Source organism: Chiloscyllium plagiosum, unplaced genomic scaffold, assembly GCF_037043375.1.
Source record: "Chiloscyllium plagiosum isolate Xiang-an unplaced genomic scaffold, Cpla_swu_hap1 HiC_scaffold_16, whole genome shotgun sequence".
NCBI classification, from domain to species: domain Eukaryota; kingdom Metazoa; phylum Chordata; class Chondrichthyes; order Orectolobiformes; family Hemiscylliidae; genus Chiloscyllium; species Chiloscyllium plagiosum.
In genome coordinates, this window is record NW_028270154.1 from 18,965,194 (window position 1) to 18,983,875 (window position 18,682).

The 18,682-nt window shown below is 40.3% G+C and overlaps 1 protein-coding gene across 1 annotated transcript in view; it reads left to right on the top strand.

Annotated features, from left to right (window-relative positions):
* The first annotated feature begins 588 nt into the window (after nucleotides 1-588).
* The window catches only part of LOC122556508 (platelet-derived growth factor receptor-like protein), a 30,227-nt gene continuing 12,133 nt past the window's right edge, over nucleotides 589-18,682 (top strand). The window contains exons 1-3 of the mRNA XM_043703222.2: nucleotides 589-4,567; nucleotides 7,921-8,224; nucleotides 17,907-18,058. Of these exons, the coding sequence (XP_043559157.1) occupies nucleotides 4,510-4,567; nucleotides 7,921-8,224; nucleotides 17,907-18,058 (514 nt within the window). The 5' untranslated portion in view covers nucleotides 589-4,509. The remainder of the gene's footprint in view (nucleotides 4,568-7,920; nucleotides 8,225-17,906; nucleotides 18,059-18,682) is intronic.

Below are 18,682 nucleotides of genomic sequence, written 5' to 3' on the forward strand. Positions count from 1 at the left end.
CTTTGAGTTGGAAAACATAGAATATTAACTTACTCATTTTCCAAGGCAAAACCCAACTACATTCCTGATCTCTGATTAGCTGTGCAGTGCTTGATTGATTTTTGATTGGTTTCTTAAAGGGGTCATTTATCTACCGATGTCACTTCCCATTACCTCCTGACTGGTTCTCCAAGATGTCATGGGATCAAACCTCATTACATTAAATCCTCATAAACCATGGGGGGCAGGAGCATGGATTTCCCACAGATAACAACAAATTAGGATACCATTCCTCATTCGCTTACCTATCACCAGTGAAGGATTGAGCAATCAGACTGATGCATATTTGAGTTACAAAATAGATGGGGTGTGGGGCCAATCTCATGGGTATGTGGATCCATGGGTAGTGAATCTGCAGATAACGAGGAATGAGCGTATAGCTTTTATGACTTTCCACTGAAATAATGATGTGGTTTTAATGTTGCTTCCACTTCTTCGAGCGAATAGAGGGAATGATATAGTATACCTAATGAATCACCCAAATCAATTTGCATTGTGTAACTTCCAGAACTCTCATTAAGGCAAGTTGAAGAAACCATCTTATAATGTGTGTGCTTTAATTGTGACTGTTGGTACTTGAAACTGAGTTAATTAAAAACTTAAAATTAAAACAAGTAACAATGTTGTATACAATCTTAAAACTAAAACAGAAACATCTAAGTAATACATAAAATTTATATAAAGTATGTATAAAGTTAATGCATGAAGATAATCCCAAAGCCTTTCATGACCAGGAGATATCAAGAAACAGTTGAAAGCATTGGATACTGCAAAAGCTGTGGGCCATGACAACATTCCAGCTAAGAAGACTTGTGTTGCAGAACTAACTGTATCCCGAGTTCAGCTGTTTCATTGCAGCGACAACACTGATATCAGTCTGAAAATCTGCTAAATTGCCCAGATATGACCTGTCTACAAAAAACAAATCAAATCTACTCCATCCACTAACCTCCTTATCAACCCATCTCAATTATCAGTGAAGTAATGGAAGGAATCATTGGCAGTACTACCCAGCAGTACTCACTGAGAAATAGCTTGCTCCCTGATACCCAGTTTGGGCTCCACCAGATTCCTTACAGACTTGGTCCAAACGTGGACAAAAAAGCGGAATCCCAGAGGTGAGAGTGAGTGTCCTTGACATCACTGCAACATTTCACTGAGTGTGGCGTCAAGGAGCCCAAGCAAAATTTGAGTTAATGGGAATCAGATGGAAAGCTCTTCACTGATTGCAGGCAAACTTAGCACAAAGGAAGAATGTTGTGGTTGTTGGAGATCAATCAACTCAGCTCCATGACATCGCTGCCTGAGTTCTTCATGGTGGTATTGAGGCTCAATGATGTTCCTTTAATCATAAGGTGAGAAGCAGGAATGTTTGCTGATAATTGCATAATATTGAGCACTATTCACAAGTTCTAAGACACTGAAGCAATCTATGTTAATATACAGGAAGATCTGGATAACATTCAGGCTTGAGCTGTGAAGTGACAAATTAAATTTACACCACACAAATGCCAGGCAATATCTTCCCCTAACAAGACAGAATATGTCCATCTTCTCTAGACATTCACTAGTATTATTACCACTGACGCTCTCACCAATCTCCTGAGGGTTACCATTGACCAAAACTGAAGCGAACCAACCAAAATCAATGCAACAACTACAACAGCAGGTCAGACAATAGGAATTCTTTACCAAGTAACTCACATCTTGTCGTTTGCCTACTATATACAAGACAGCAGTCAGGAGCATAATGGAATATTCCCCACTTGCCTGGATAGGACAGTTGCAAAAATACTTAAGAAATTGCTTGCTTTTGCTGTTTGGGACATTTTAAAATAATTTGGCAGAGGGGTAGAACAGAAAGTAGATATAAAGTCAAGAGCAAGATACAGTCAGATGCAGATGGAATAATAGAACAGTCCAGCAGATGGAGAAAACATAGGTATGATAAGGCACATGGGAGGACAGGTAAACTGAACTGTATCTATTTTAGTGCAAGGAGCCTGACTGGTACAAACAGTTAAACTTACAGCAGTGATCAGCATGTGGGAGTGTGATATCGTTACAATTACTAAGACATGGTTGAAGGAAGAGCAGGATAGATAGCTTAACATTCCAAAGTATAAAAGTTTCAGGCATGATAAGGGGGTGATAGAAGAGAGATGGTGGCATTGCATTATTGATAAAGGAAACCATCACCGCAGTAAGAGGGGGTTACTTTACTGGGATTTTACTTCAGGTCTCCCAAAAATCAGAGGGACATAGAAGAGCAGATTATGCAAACAAATCAGAGAGGTGGCGAAAGGATAGTTGCAGAGAATTGCAACTTTGTTAACATTAACTGGGATCAGCTTAGTGTGAAAGGATTACACAGGGTGGAATCTTAAAGTGCACCCAGAAGTGTTTTTTGTGCCATTAAGTAGATAGCTCAATGAGAGATGGAGCTTTCCTAAGCCTAGGGAATGAAACTACTTAAGTGGTTGAAGTGTCAGTGGGCAAACATTTTGGGGACAGTGACCATAGCTTTGTAAGTTTCAAAGTTATTATGGAAAGCGATAAGAATTGTGCAGAAGTTGAGTGTCTAAAGTGGGGTAGGCCAATTTCATTATCATTAAACAGAATCAGACAAACATAGACTGGTTGCAGCTATTTGCAAGTTAGTCTATATTTGGAAAATGGAAGACATTTAAAAATAATACAGTGAGAGTTCAGGGCCAGCTTGTTTCTCCAAGGGTGAAGGGCAAGGGCCGCATGTCAAGGATATTGAGAGTTTGTGTTAGGTATAATCATTCAAAAAACAAGAGACGATCTTGAGGAATATAGAGTATGTCGGGGATTGGGGGGTGGGGGGGAAGATTCTTTGAGAAAGAAATTGTGAGGACAAAGAGGGATGTAGTTCTGACCTGCTCTAAATAAGGGCACAGGTACAACTGACATGTGATAAAGGTGTCCACAATTAAGCAGGGTAATTGATTAGTTTACTCTGAAGTACTTGATCATAACTAAATCAAATCTAACTTGGAAAAATGAACTAGTCCACACATTCCATTTACATGAGATAATGGTTTTGTTATGTCATGAGATGCCAAGATTGGTCTGTGAGTGTCAGAGTTGAAATTTGTTTCCTTCGGTTTGTGGTAGCTGCAAGTTGTCCGTGTTTCATAGTTGTACAAGAAGGTGCTAAGAGCATAGACCTCAAAACCAGCAATTTGGCCCCAAGAGCCAACTTGTTTTCTTTCATGAGCATTTTGTATGCCAAGCAAAGGTGGTAACGGCTTTTCTAATGTGTATATTGGTCCCAGCAGAAATGGGTACATGAATAGGAAGGGCTCAGGGGGATATGGGCCGAATGCTGGCAAATAGCCATAGGATTAATTGAGGTTATCTGGTCAGCATGCACCAGCTGGACCAAAGGATCTGTTTTGTGTTGCACATGTCTATGACTTTGATTGTCTACTCTCTTTCCAAGAGGTGACCAAGGGTCAGGTGGATGGGAATACTGTCCTGCCAAAGATTGAGGAGCAGCCGATTAAAATATTGGAAAGGGTGGTCTGTAAGCCCTGGAGCTTGAACTCATCCCCATGCTGACAGGACAACGACAGGATGACCACCGTCAATCTTTCATTGAGAAACCCAACTTCTAGTGTTGTATTTTATGTATGTATAATACATGTACGGGTCCAGCTTAAATCTACATCTAGTAACATATAATACCCGTTCCTCAATTTTAAGGCGCAATTACTATATCATTTAACTGTAATTTTCAGAGAATCACAGAAGTCTTTCGGCGCAAAGGAAGACATTCGGCCCATCGTTCCTGCACCGAAAATTTACACATTATAATTGGACATTTTCGTTTTGAATTCCAAAACCATTTGCTTTGCTCGTGGTCGTAGCCTCGAAGATAAAGAAGTCCACACACCACAATGCAACCAAGGAGGTTTATATTTAGTTGATAAAGAGAAGAAACCCCGAGGTTCTTTGGTTTGAAGAGGGAAATGTAAACAGACTAAACTTTGAGCCTCTCTCTCTCTCTGGTGACCGTGGCAGCGTATGAAAGACAGCTCTCATTTCAAGTCCGTGCATTTTTAATACCTTGGATTCCTAATGAGTTTTCGATTGCTTTTAAGATGTATTGAGGAAAGGGTGAGCTGATCGGCGGAAGCAGAGGCTGCAGGAGTTTGTGGATGTTTGCTGAGCGCTCAGCGCAGATGAATGGATCCTATTGAATCACTTAGCTCTTGCAGCTGCCAAGCTCTGCCGGGTTGACTCTCAGCCGCTTGTGAGGACACTTTGTTGGGCGAGAAATAGCTGACTTCTCAATTCCGTTTGAAGAACAACAAATTCCTTGGTACCTCGACATTCCACAGCGAAGCTGCTGAATGCACGTGTTGGTGTGAGTTTCCTGCCGGTGTAACCTTGGGGCTTGACTGTCAGAAACTCCCCAGTTGATTTTACCATCTTCTGACCATGAGGCTGGGGCTAGCCTTCGTGCTGGTTTGTCTGATTGTTTTCGTCCTGGAATTCGGTAAGTCACATTGTAATCGATACTCCATTGAGCTAACTCCGTGCTGTCTCCAAACCACATCTACCTCACTAATGTATCCCTCCTTAGGGTTTTTTTTGTGTGTGGAAATATTAACTCTTTAAAGCCTCATGCGGTTGTAAGTGGAATTATTTATGTGTTATTACAAACGATCCGAAGGCTCAGTAGTCTGGGAGATTCGAAACCACCATTCATAAAGTTTTTAATACCTTTGGAGTTTGAATGAGGGAGAGTGGGCATTGTCACATTGTGTAAATTGTATGATAAAATGTTGGGATTAGAAATTACATTTGTAGAGCGCCGTTCACTTAAAGTGTCTCCGTTCGAATAATGGAATAAAATTGTTGAAATTCCTCTCATTGAAGCAGACCCACATTGTGTTTCAGCACCTCAATGTCTCAGAGCTGAAAACAGCACATTTCAAGTTTAGAAAGTGTTGTAACCAGTTTGTGCGGGACAAGCTCACACAATTGTTTTGTTTTTATTAGTGATAGTGGTTGAGGGGCAAACATTGTCCAGGACACATGGAGAGAAGCTTCTCATCCAAATAGTGTCAATGCTGTTTGACAATCACCTGAGAGGGAAAATCCAGCATCGTTCTGACGTCTGACCCGAAAGGGGACGCTCCTCCCTCAGAAAGCTACTAGGATGTGAGCCACAAACCATTTGATATAGGTTCCCAACCGACCAGGATTATCTGGGAGTCTCAAGAAGTCTTGGACTAACTTCTGTTCCTATGTCTTATGGTCTTATGGATTAATCTCCAGGGCATTGCAGAATTGGAGAAAAACAAATCACAGGGATATTGTCAACTTCTTTCAAAATTTCTCTTCCCCAGTTATTGAAAATGGGGCCAGGGTGAGGTATTGATGGCGGTGCTGTTTGACTGACAGTCAAGCATCATCCAATTGGCATCCAAATGGGTTGCATCAACATGTGTTAGCCAACTAATGGCTGGGGCAGGGAGGCAAGCCATGTGATAACCCTGGGAACAGATTTAATTATAGTTGGTCACCCCAAACTAGAAGGCAGACTGTTCCACCAAGTTCTGACATCATTTGAGCAGCAAGAAGCATTGCATTTTCTTCTTCTGATCCAATTTGGGGGATTAAAACAGCTCCTGGATTCCTTTCCCCACCATTTCAGCTCTCTACCCAAAAAGACACCACTGTCTTTTACCAGCCCTTTGAAAATTGTACATTTCCCAGCATCAGGAAGGCTAGCCCTGGTTGGCAAGTCTGCCAGGTAAAATCCTTTTTTTATGGCCATTCTGTGTGGCCCATGCAACCCCAATATGCCTCCTTTAGTTGTGACACTGTCAGGGCACTATGGTCCATCCACACACTGCCGTCCCAACACCACCCCGGGCCTGTCTAAAGCAGTTAACTGTGAAGCTACAAGTAAAATATGACAGAAGTAAAATACTGCAGCTGTTGGAAAGCTCAAGTAAGCATAAATAAAATCAATAGCTGAGGTAGTCAGATTGACCCTAAATGTTAACTGTTTTTCTCCAAAGTAAAGATTAAAGTGGTGCTGGAAAAGCGCAGAAGGTCAGGCAGCATCCGAGGAGCAGGAAGATCAGGAAGGGCATTTGCCCGAAACGTCGATTTTTCCGCTCCTCGGATACTGCCTAATCTGCTGTGCTTTTCCAGCACCACTTGAATCTTGACTCTGATCTCCAGCAGCTGCAGTCCTCACTTTCGCCTAGTTGTTTTTCTCCATAGTCTTTGCTTGACCTGCTGAATGGTTTTGGTTGCTTTTTTATTCTTAGTACAATGATTATGTTGAACAAGGTCTTTGTTTTGCCATATACTGTGTCCTGTTTTGCTCTCCTTACTTGTCAGCGGATAGTGAGATCCTCACAAAGAGAAGCAATTCAGTTAATATTATTTTAAAATCCTGTAATTATCTGGAGTATAGATAACTTGGGATTTTTTTTAATGGGTTAACATGGACTTAGAGGTGTCAAAAATAAGAAAGCAACTTGATTCTGAGGAGGCAGAACAGAATTTCTGGGCTAAAGAGGGCTCAGGGAGCATCAGTGAAATTTACAATAGTATTGTATTAGGTTACATGTTGGGAAGGAAAACAACTCTTACCCTTAACTCTAGGTTAAAGTCTTAGAGAATTAGAACAGTTAACTGGGATATATGATGAGAATCAATGTGCTGCAAGCCATCAAGAAAAAATATGAGCTGTAAGATTTCCTGTGACTGGAAGTCATTTCCCCTTTTCAGAATGTTAAATTGTTAACTGGGTCAAGACATTATGGTTTGATTAAACTGTCTTGATTGTCTTTCAGGGTCAGAGAGGAATTTCCAAGAATGGCTGATGATATAACTACTGGGAAACATTTCCTTTTTTTTGTTTTAGTTTGGTTGGCTTGATGGTGGGTTCTACAATTTCCAGAGTGAAACTGGCATAATGGAAAAGTTGGACATTTCCTATTCTTCTTGTCATATGTTTGTTCAATTTATTAATCAGCCCAAACAATGATTGATCACAGGAAATTATACTGCATAACACTACAGACATGTCCCTATATGTAATGTTCTAGTGAATGTTACTGAACAGCAATCAAAAACAGAGCTACATTTTGTGCAACATTGGAAAATAGAACCTGTTTGTAATAATACTGATAAACTAGCTTGTTTTATTGGAAAGTAGCACTCTTAGTGCATTTTGTATTACATCAAGTCATTGAACTTCAATGTTCACAGTAAACCACAAGAGAGTTACTTAAATACACTTCATTTATATTACCCAGTTTGTATTACAGTTGAAGGTCTACCTATTATAAAACACATTACATATCTCAACCTTGCTTAATACCAAACATTTGTCCTTCACTGCAGTAGGAGTGAAATACTGAGTTGCCAAAATGCAGGTTCAACCCCCGTGCAGACTCTGGTACTATTTGCCTTCTTGCTTTGCCCAACACGGGCAGAATGGTGCCCCTTAAAATATAAATAAAGAATGATCTCTCTCCAAAGGAAAGAAATTCCCGTCAGATGTTCTTTTGTGGACTGCAGCTAAATATCTGCATGACATCATCATTTGAGAATAGGTTACACAGACAGTTGAAGGACAGTGGGATAAATGGAAATGTTGGGGACATGAATTACAGCTCTTGTGGAAATTATTCACAAAATAGTCCAATTTGGCCATATCTTTTTCTGTGTTGTAATTTTCACAAAAATGATGGGATTGAAAAATAGAAAGGGAAGGGTTGGAGCCTACAGTTTACAGCATTCTCTCTTGTGAATTCAGCAAAAGTTTTAATAATTATAAAATATTTTTGTTGAAATTTTGGAACTGTGTGATTGTTTTCTTAGTGGAATGCCAGAAGGAATCAAGGACTGTCAAAAATGTTGCCAAAGGTAAAAAGCAAAATATTGGGAAGAAAGTCAAACCTGCCATCAAAAAGACGAAAAACAAGCCAAAAGTCAAGAAGGTTTCAGTCAAGGTGCCTTCGAGGATCCTCATAATGACTCATCTGTCGGAAAAAGGCAGATTTCAAAAACCTTCTGACACTTTGGTGGTACCTGCTGGAGAAAGGCTGGTGCTACGCTGTAAAGGGAATCACATTAGCTGGGCATATCCCAGTTATCTGGATGAGGATGATGAAGGCAGATTCAGGTATTTTTGTAACTGCTGAAATGTTATTGTATTCGTGCTCATAGAGTTATAGATTCATAGAGATGTGCAGCATGAAACGGACCTTTCGGTCCAACTCATCCATGCCGACCGGATATCCTAACCTAATCTAGTCCCATTTTCCAGCACTTGGCCCATATCCCTCGAAATCCTTCCTATTCATATACCCATCAGATGCCTTTTAAGTGTTGTAATTGTACCAGCCTCCACCACTTTCTCCGGCAGCTCATTCCATGCACGCACTACCGTCTGCATGAAAACGTTGCCCCTTAGGTACCTTTTAAATTTTTTCCTGTTGACCTAAACCTATGCCCCAAATTCTGGACTCCCTCACCTCAGGGAAAGATCTTGTCAATTTGTTCTATCCATGTCTCTCATCATTATATAAACCACTATAAGGTCACCCCTCAGCCTCTGACGCTCCAGGGAAAAAAGCCCCAACCTATTAAGCCTCTCCCTCCAACCCTGGCAACATCCTTGTAAATCTTTTCTGAACCCTTTCAAGTTTCACAACATCCTTCTGATAGGAGGGATACCAAAATTGCACGCAATTTTCCAAAAGTGGTCTAATCAATGTCCTGTACAGCTGCAACATGACCTCCCAACTCCTATATTGAGTCTTTGGTCAATGGTAACATCCAGGATGTTGATAATGCAGGATTCAGTAGTGTTTATGACATTGAATACCAATGAGAGATGGTTAGATACTCTCGTGTTTGAGGTGACCATTTCCTGCGACTTGTGGTCTACATATTACTTGCCATTTATCAGTTGAAGCCTAGGTGTTGCTCAGGTCTTGCTGTATGTGGACCTGGACTACCTCAGTATCTGAGGAGTTGTGAAGAGTCCTGATCATTGTGAAATCATCAGCAAATATCCCCACTTCTAAATTTATGAGGGAGGGAAGGTCATGAGGGAAGGTCATTGATGAAGCAACTGAAGATTGAGGAACTCTTGCAGAGATGTTCTGAATCTGACATGATTGACCTCCAACAACCACAATCATTATCATCAACCTATCTCCTTACATGTCATAGAACATAGAACATTACAGCACAGTACAGGCCCTTCAGCCCTCGATGTTGCCCCAACCTGTGAAACCAATCTGAAGACCTTCAAACCTGCACTATTCCATTCTTGTCCATATACCTATCCAATGACCATTTAAATGCCCTTAAAGTTGGTGAGTCTACTACTGTTGCAGGCAATGTGTTCCACACCCCTACTACTCTCTGAGTAAAGAAACTACCTCTGACATCTGTCCTATATCTATCATCCCTCAGTTTAAAGCTGTGTCCCCTCGTGCAAGCCATTACCATCTGAGGAAAAGGCTCTCACTGTCAACCCAATCTAACCTGCTGGTTATCGTATATGTCTCAATTAAGCCACCTCTCAACCTTCTTCTTTCTAATGAAAGCAGCCTCAAATCCCTCAGCCTTTATTTGAAGACCTTTCCTCCATACCAGGCAACATCCCAGTAAATCTCCTCTGAACCCTGTCCAAAGCATCTGCATCCTTCTTATAATGCAGTGACCAGAACTGTACGCAATGCTCCAAGTGTGGCCACACGAGAATTTTGTACAGCTGCAGCATGATCTCATGATTCTGAAGTTCAATCCCTCTACCAATAAAAGCTAACACAATGTATTCCTTCTTAACAATCCTATCAACTTGGGTAGCAACTTTCAAGGATCTAAGTATCTGGATACTGAGATCCCTCTGCTCAGCTACACTACCAAGAACCTTACCATTAGCCCAGTACTCTGTATTCCAGTTATTCCTTCCAAAGTGAATCATTTCACACTTTTCCACATTAAACTCCATTTGCCACCACTCAGCACAGCTCTACAGCTTACCTATGTCCCTCTGTAACCTACAACATCCTTCATCATCTCAAAACTCGTTAAATCCTTCATCACTATCCACAACTTTACTGATCTTAGTGTCATCTGCAAACTTACTAACCCCATCCTTCTATCCCCTCATTCAGGTCATTTATAAAAATTACAAACAGCAATGGACCCAAAACAGTTCCCCCCCTAATATCTGTACACCAGAATGAATATCTCCCATCAACCACCATCCTCTGTCTTCTTTCAGCTGGCCAATTTCTGATCTAAACCGCTAAATCACCCTCAATCTCATGCCTCCATATTTTGTGCAATAGCGTACTTTGGGGAACCTTATCAAACACCTTACTGAAATCCATATACACCACATCAGCCGCTTTGCCCTCATTCACCTGTTTGGTCACCTTCTCAAATAACTGTTATAAAATTTTGTATGACATCACTCTTTAAGTGTATCTTGGGACATTTCACTATATTAAAGGTGTGACCTAAATGCAAGTAGTTGTTAGCAAAATATCCTCCTTGTTGCCTCTGCTGTGTACACAGCAGTTGGGTTATTGTGTGCAGTCGCTGGACAAAACAGGTACAAGGCATCCAAAATTACTGAATGCAAACTTTTTCATACACTAGTGCAGTCAAGCAGCATTTTAAAATGTAATTAAAGTTAATGCCTCAAAAATATTCCCTGATATGCAAGAAAAGCAGGTGATACAGATGAAAATTGAATACCTGTAAACAATCTAAATTGGATAGAAATTACTTGTAAAAAATGATTAAAATCATTAATTAGTTATGTTGAGGCACAGTCATCAGCTTCTTAGTAAATGAACAATAAAGTTCAAAGATTTATCAAATCATGTTAATTTGTTCCTTTTGACAAATATCAATGAAATCATATCAAATCTGAAGCAATGCTATTTATTCATATTAATGTATTAATAAACCAGGGCCTACAGGCTTGAGGTTAGAGAGAGAGTACCCGGCTGGATTTGCCCCACAGCCTTCCTTCACACACCCTGCTGCCGAACTGTATCAAAAACTCTAAACGAAGGCTCACTCCACAGTTCCAAAGGCCACTCCCCTTTGATGATACCTTTTTTTTAAAATATGAAAGCCTTAGGCCAGAGGCATTGTCTGTTTGGGGTTAACAAAAGAGCCCCAATAAACCTTTCAAACCCAGCCCAGTTGTAGCCTGGCCAATTACCCCCTCTGTGGAAAAAAACTCAAGGGCATATTAACCTTGTAAAATGACTGACATTGTGACACGTCCCCCCTTAAAAAAATGAACCATCAATATCCAAAGATGGCTTCATTTTTCAAAACACCCAAAAATAATGGTTTTACCCTAAAACGTACATATATATTCATTGAGTATAAACATGCAAAACTACATTCGGATTCAGCCTGAGGTTCTCCCACCACCGAATGCCTTCATCTCTTATTCAAGTCTCGATAATGCATTGGCAGTCACATTTTCTCAACCTGCCACATGCACAATTTTCAAATTGAATGGCTGCAACAACAGTCCCATCTAAACAGTCTGGCTTTTTGTCCTTAAATTTCTCCACAAATATCAATGGGTTATGATCAATGTATATGATTGTCTCAGATGTGTTGCTGATAATATAAACACTGAAATGTTGTAGTGCCAATACCAAGCTCCAAGCCTCCTTCTCAACTGTTGAATATTTCTGCTGATGAACTTCAATTTCCTGGAGAAATACCTGATATCCTGCAGGAGCATGGCACCGGCACCCACATCACTTACATAGATAGCCACCTTGAAAGCTTTGTGCAATAAGGTGTGGCTAATACCGGGCAGTGGTTAATACAGTCTTCAGGCTGTCAAATGTCTTATGACAGTCCGCTGTCCACTGAAACTTCTTGCCTTTTTTTAGCAATTCAGTGAGTGGAGCAGCCACACTGCTAAAATTCAGCACAAATTTTCGATCGAACAAGTCTGATAAATGTTGTAAATGTTCCTTCCATATGTGACTAAAAATCACCAGGTCATTAATGTTCACAACACAGTTGGGTAATCTGGCAATGACCTTATTGGTTTGTCTCTGAAATGTGGCCAGAGCATTTTTCATACCAAATGCCATGACTTTAAACTGATATAATCCATTTGGCATTACGAAAGCCGAAATTGCCTTTGCCCTTCTGACAAAGGTACTTGCCACTGGCCTCTGAGCAAGTCCAACTTAGAAATGTAAGTTGCTTGTCCCAGCTCTTCAACACAGTTTTCCAACTGCGGAATTTGCTATGTATCGGTCTTTGTAACTGCATTGACTTTGCGATAGTCCACACATAACTGTTGGGTACCATCTGGCTTTAGCACCATTATCATAGGTGAGCTACAGTCACTGTAACTCCTCAATTATGTCATCTTGGAGCATGAGTTCAATCTCCTTCTGAACCTCTGCCAACGTTAGAGGGTTATGCCTATAAGGATGTTGCTTAATCGGAATAGCATCGCTGATATCTACATCATACACAATTAGGTTAATACTTCCTAGTCTATTTCCTCATATCTCCCCATGTGATAGTAATAACTCTTTCAGGTCATTTCAGTTTTTCTCAGGAAGGTAATTCAATAATTTATCCCAATTTTTGACAACTTCCTCATTTTCCAATTTGATTTGAGAAATGTCCAATTCAGAATCCTCTGAACTTGTTTCTTCCCTCTGTGTTGTAATCATTAATACCTTCTCCTCCTGCTTTCCTTCCCTATCAAAAGGCTTTTTGAGCATATTCACATGACACACTCTGTGAGATTTCTTCCTGTCTGGAGTCCTTATCAAGTAGTTCACCTCACTCAATTTCCTTTCGATTTGATAATGCCCATTAAACATTGCTTTTAAAAGTTCACCTATTACTGGAAGTAACATTAATACCTTATCCCCAATTGCAAATTGTGAATTTTTGATTTCTTGTCCGCTTCCTGTTTCCTTCATGCTGCAATTCTTTTAAATGCTGTCTATCCAACTCCTCAGCTCTATTTAATCATTCTCTAAAATTTGACACATAGTCCAAATGCGTGGTCTCTAAATTCTGACTTGCAAACATCTTATTGATCAATTTTAACGGTCCCCTCACTTCATGCCCAAAAACTAATTCAAATGGACTGAATTTGGTCAAATCATTTGGTGCATCTCTGATCACAAAAAGCATAAATGGAATTCCCTTATCCTAGTCATCTGGATAGGCCTGGCTATAAGCCCTCAGCATGGTCTTTAGTGTTTAATGCCCTCTTTCTAGTGCTCTCTGCGAATCTGGATGGTACGCAGTAGATTTGAATTGTTATATTCCTAAGTTGTCTATAACTTCCTTGAATAGTTTGGATGTGAAGTTTGACCCTTGATCCGACTATCTCTTTTGATAGTCCATATCTAGTAAAAAAATTGAGTAATTCCTCCACAATCCTTTTTACTGTGATATTACGTAATGGAAACCTAGTTGATACATCCATTATTGTTAACAAATACTGATTTCCACTTTTTGTTTGAGGTAGGGGACCTACGCAATCAATTAAGACTCTTGTAAATGGTTCCTGCAATGCTGGAATAGGTATTAAAATGCAGGTTTTATTACTGCCTGTGGTTTTACAATTACCTGACACATACGACCTGTCTGGCAAAATTCAGCTACATCCTTGTACAGTCCAGGCCAGTAAAAATATCTTTGTATTTCATCCTGTGTTTTCCTCACTCCTAAATGATCTCCAATTGGTAGCTCATGTGCCACTCACAACACCTCCCTTCTCGATCCCATTGGCAAGACAATTTGATGAATTTCTGCCCATTTCTCATCTGCTTGAATATGTGATGGTCTCCATTTCCTCATTAAGACATAATTTTTCAGGTAATAACACTCAAGGATACATTCAGATTCCTTCTGTATATGCCTTTTGATACAACTGCTTTAAATTTTCATCTTTCTCCTGTAACTCAATGACTTTTGCAGAGCTATAGATATTTGAATATTACCTATGTGCTCTTGTTTTGTCTCTGAGCAACAAGTCTCTGAGCAACTATCTGAGCAACAAGTCTCTGCTACTGCCACTTCAACTTCCTTATCTATACCCTTTGGTCTCTCCTGTTTCAACCTCATTACTATACAATCAGGAAAGATTCCAGGGTAAAAGTCCTGCATTGCTTCAGTTGCCTGAGTCTCCACTGGCTTTTCAACTAGAGTAGGTGGCACACCTACCAGTGAATCATCTAAATCATTTGCAAGGACAAATTGTATTCCTGGAGCTGAGAGTTTGTCCAGTACTCCCCCAACAAGTTCTCCACTCTTCTCTGGACTCTCTAGCCTCGCTTTATATACTTGAGCACTTTTTGTCTCACCATGAATTCCTGTTACCAATACCTTTTCTGGCAATAGTCCCTCAGGAATACATATCTCCTCAACCTTCACCATTACTGACTGAAAGTATCCGGTGTCCCTTAATATTGAAACCTCTTTACCTGCTATTCCTGGCCTGTGTGAATAAACTTTACCCTTGCATGTATATTTTTTAAGCAGATCCGGCACTTCCTCCTTAACCAACCTCCAATCAGCTCGTACACTCTGATGCAGCTTTCTAGCTTCCACTGTGCTTTCTGTTGCCATTCCGACAAAACTCCCAGACTTGTCATGTTTTCCTACATCTGGCTATTTTCTAGCCCACCAACACTGTGGTCTACTTTATTGCAATGGAAATACTGGAACTTTTAACCCTCTTTGTCCCTTCTTACCCTTCATTGTCCCCCTGTGTTAAGTGACCTTTACGATCTTCACTGAGATCTACCTTTCCCTTTCCACGTGAGGATTTCTCTTTGCTCCAATTTCTATCCCTCATGAACTGAAATTGATTCTGGAAGCCAAACTGTGTTTTATGGACCAGCTCATAATCATCAGCCACTTCAGCTGCTAAACTTGCTGTTTTAACTCTCTGCTCTTCCACATGAGTTTGCACTACTTCAGGTAGTGAATTTTTGAATTCCTCCAAAATAATTACCTCTCTGAGGGCATCATAGTTTTGCTCGATTTTTAAAGCTCTTATCCAGCCTTTGAAATTACTCTGTTTGATCCTTTCAAACTCAATATTGACCAGGTCCCTCCTTAGATTCCTGAAACATTGTCTATAGGCTTCTGGGACAAGCTAATGTACACTTAAGATAGCATTTTTTACCTCCTCAAAATCCCCAGATACCTCCTCTGATAGTGATGTGAATACCTTACTATCTCTACTCACAAGTTTGGTTTGGATTAACAAAACCTACATTGCTACTGGCCACACCATTTGTTTAGCCACTTTTTCAAATTAGATGAAAAAGGCTTCTTATCAAATCTAAGCAATGCTTGAACATACTGAAACAGTTTCTGACTAGACGTCTGACTACCAGAGGCTTGCTCATCCTCACTCTCTTTCTCACTAAACCTACCGTCAGCCTTTGTCTCCAGCCTTTTAAGCTGCCTTTCCTTTCTAAGTGTCATTTTCTGAAGTTCAAAATCTCTCTCTTTCTCTTTCTCTTCTGCTAAAGCGCTTTGATCTTTTCCCTTCTCTTCTGCTAAAGCCCTTTGTTTTCTTTCTCTTCTGGTTTTAATTGTAACTCAAACTGTTTAATTTCTGCTTCTAACTGAAGCTTCTTCATTTGCAATTGAAGTTTAGCTATCTCTACAGATCCTGATGGTGTTTCCAGAAAATTTAAATACTGAGCTACTGCTGCAATCATCTCATCTTTCCTCACATGAGGAGGTATCTTCAGCTCCAGTTTGTCTACCAACTCCCACAGCTTGGTCTTGTTCGCCTTTTGTAAAACCCCCAAAGTCATCTCTTCCACCTCCAGAACCTCCTTGCTGACCGAAAGAGCCCTTTCTATCCGAACCCTGTCTAAACCAACCAAATCAACACCCGAAATAAAAGACACTAACACCTATTACTCGCTGTTTAAATCCCATAAAGCGCTCCCAGTCTGTTATGGACCCGACTCTACTCCTCAAAACATTTTAAAGCAGGTAGCCCAGACCGTAACTTTGTTATTTGTTTTAGGTAAGTGTATAGTGGATGTTCCTGGAGTGAATCAGCTGATCTGACTGCCACGTTTTGAACAAACAGAATTTATTTACAAAATTACAGAATGAAACACAAAGAACAGAAAATAGACTACTGGATAACTTATCCTATCCAAAAACCCAACTGACTATCCTGACCTAATGATGCTGATCGGAAAATACTTGCAACAATCCCAAAAAAACACATCCCTTAGAGTAAGAATGAAACAAACCAGGGCTTACAGGCTTGAAGTTAGAGGGAGAGTACCCGGCTGGACTTGCCCTGACGGCCTTTCTTCACATACACTGCTGCTGAACTGAATCAAAAACTCTAATCAAAATAAAGACTAGCTACACAGCTAGCTGGCCACTCCCCTTTGATGATACCCGTTATTTTTAAGACATGAAAGCCTTAGGTTGGAGGCATTATCTGTTAAAGGTAAACAAATGAGGCCCCAATAAACCTTTCAAACCCAGCCTAGTTGGAGCCTGGCCAATTACCTCCTGTCAGGGAAAAAACTCAAGGGCATAGTAACCTTGTAAAAAGATCAACATTGTGACAATAGCAACTGCTGTGACTTCGGAATCCATTTAAAGAGCTATACTCCTCACAAGTTGTGTCACTGTAAAGCACTGTTTAGCACAGCAAGGTTTTAGTTATTGCAATGTGACAATAAATGGATGATCTGTTTTCAGATGTCAGTTGAGGGACAAAAAGTAGCCAGAAACAGTGAAAAGTATCACTGCTATATATTTTGTGAAAAAATGCCATGGGAAATTTAATATCAATCTGAGAATGGAAGACAGAGGCCTTAGTTTATCATTTCATCTGATAAGTGTCACCATTGAAAATACAACTCAGACAGAGGGTTAAACTGTGCATCTCATTTGTTCACTGGATTAATCAGCTCAGCTTTTGGAAGAGCACAGCAAGTGTTTAATACACTTTTATTTCTAACTAAATCATAGAAACAAAGAAAATAGGGTCTAGAGTAGGCCATTCGGCCCTTAGATCTGACTCCACCATTTTTTTTGATCATGGCTGATTACCCAATCCTGTTCCTGCTTTCTTCCCATACATTTTGATCCCTTTAGCCATAAGAACTATCTCTATCTCTTTCTTGGGGAAAATAATATTTTAGTCTCAAATGCTTTCTGTGGCAGAGAATTCTACAGGCTCACCATTCTCTGGGCAAAGACATTTCTCCTCATCTCAGTCCTAAATCATCGAATCTTTAACAGTGTGGAAACAGGCCTTTTAGGACATCAAGTCCACACCAAAGAGCACCCCACCCTAACCCTGTAACCCCACAATTCCCACGGCCAACCCATACATCTTTCGACTGTGGGAGGAAACTGGACCACCCAGGGGAAGCACACTCAGACACAGGAAAATGGCACAACAGTTCCCAAGAGTGGAATTGAACCTAGGTCGCTGCTATTGTGAGACAGCAGCACTTGACACTGAGCCACCATGCTCACATAACTCAAACCCTCGACTGTCACCCCCTGGCTCTTGACTGTGTGGTCACCAGGAACATGCTCCCTGCATCTACTGTCTAGTCCAATTAGAACTTTATAGGTTTCTATGAGATATCTCCCTATTCTTCTAAACTCCATTGAGTTCAATCCTAACCGACTCCTGTCTCTGAACATAAGGACATAAGAACTACTGTTTTGGAGAATAATGATATTAAACTGCATGATTTCTTATCTTTGATTCTTGTCAATTGCCATTCGAATGGTATTTTAAAATTGGTTTTTCTTCATAGCATTACCCATCGGGAACGGTTTAGCCAACTGACAGTAGTAAACAGCACAGCGGCTGATACTGGTGAATTTCGTTGCTGGGCATTGGATTGTGACACTGAGACCTGCAGAAAGGATGATTCCAAAACAGGAAGTACTTATGTATTTTTCACTGGTGAGGACCTCATTCTGATTCTAGATTTAAAGCAACTGGAAAAAGGAAGCTCACTGAGTAAATGGATTGGATTTTAGATGCCCAAATTTAACAAATATGGGAACAACTTTTATTTTTCTACCTTCTCTAAATTTTTTCTAATTCTACTATTGTTGAGTTGAGCTCTAGATGTTTGTGGTGCTGTACTCTAAGACAGAAGAAGCGTTTGTTTTTTTATTCTAATGATATACCCTACAGCTCGACACAAATTCTAAGCTAATGCACCATTTCTCAAGACTCTTCAACCTCATCTGGTCATGAAATAGCTTCCTAAGCATATGCTCAGGAGTTAACCTTTCTCCTCTACAATAATTGTCTGTGATTGGCCATTAGCTTAGGTGGTGAGCATGTGATGCAGAGTGATGCCAACAGCACAGGTTCAATCCACATATCAGCTTTGGTAGTTCATTTAGACCCACCTCTGTACCTTGCTCCACAATTGCAGACTGGAGTTCATTGTGCTGCATAATCATTTTTTTTTCTCTAATGGAGAGAGGTGACTGTGGTCCTTTACGGCCCTTACCTTACTATAGTCTTGTACATCTCTATTAGTCTCCAAAAGAACAAACTCTGTTTCTCCAACCT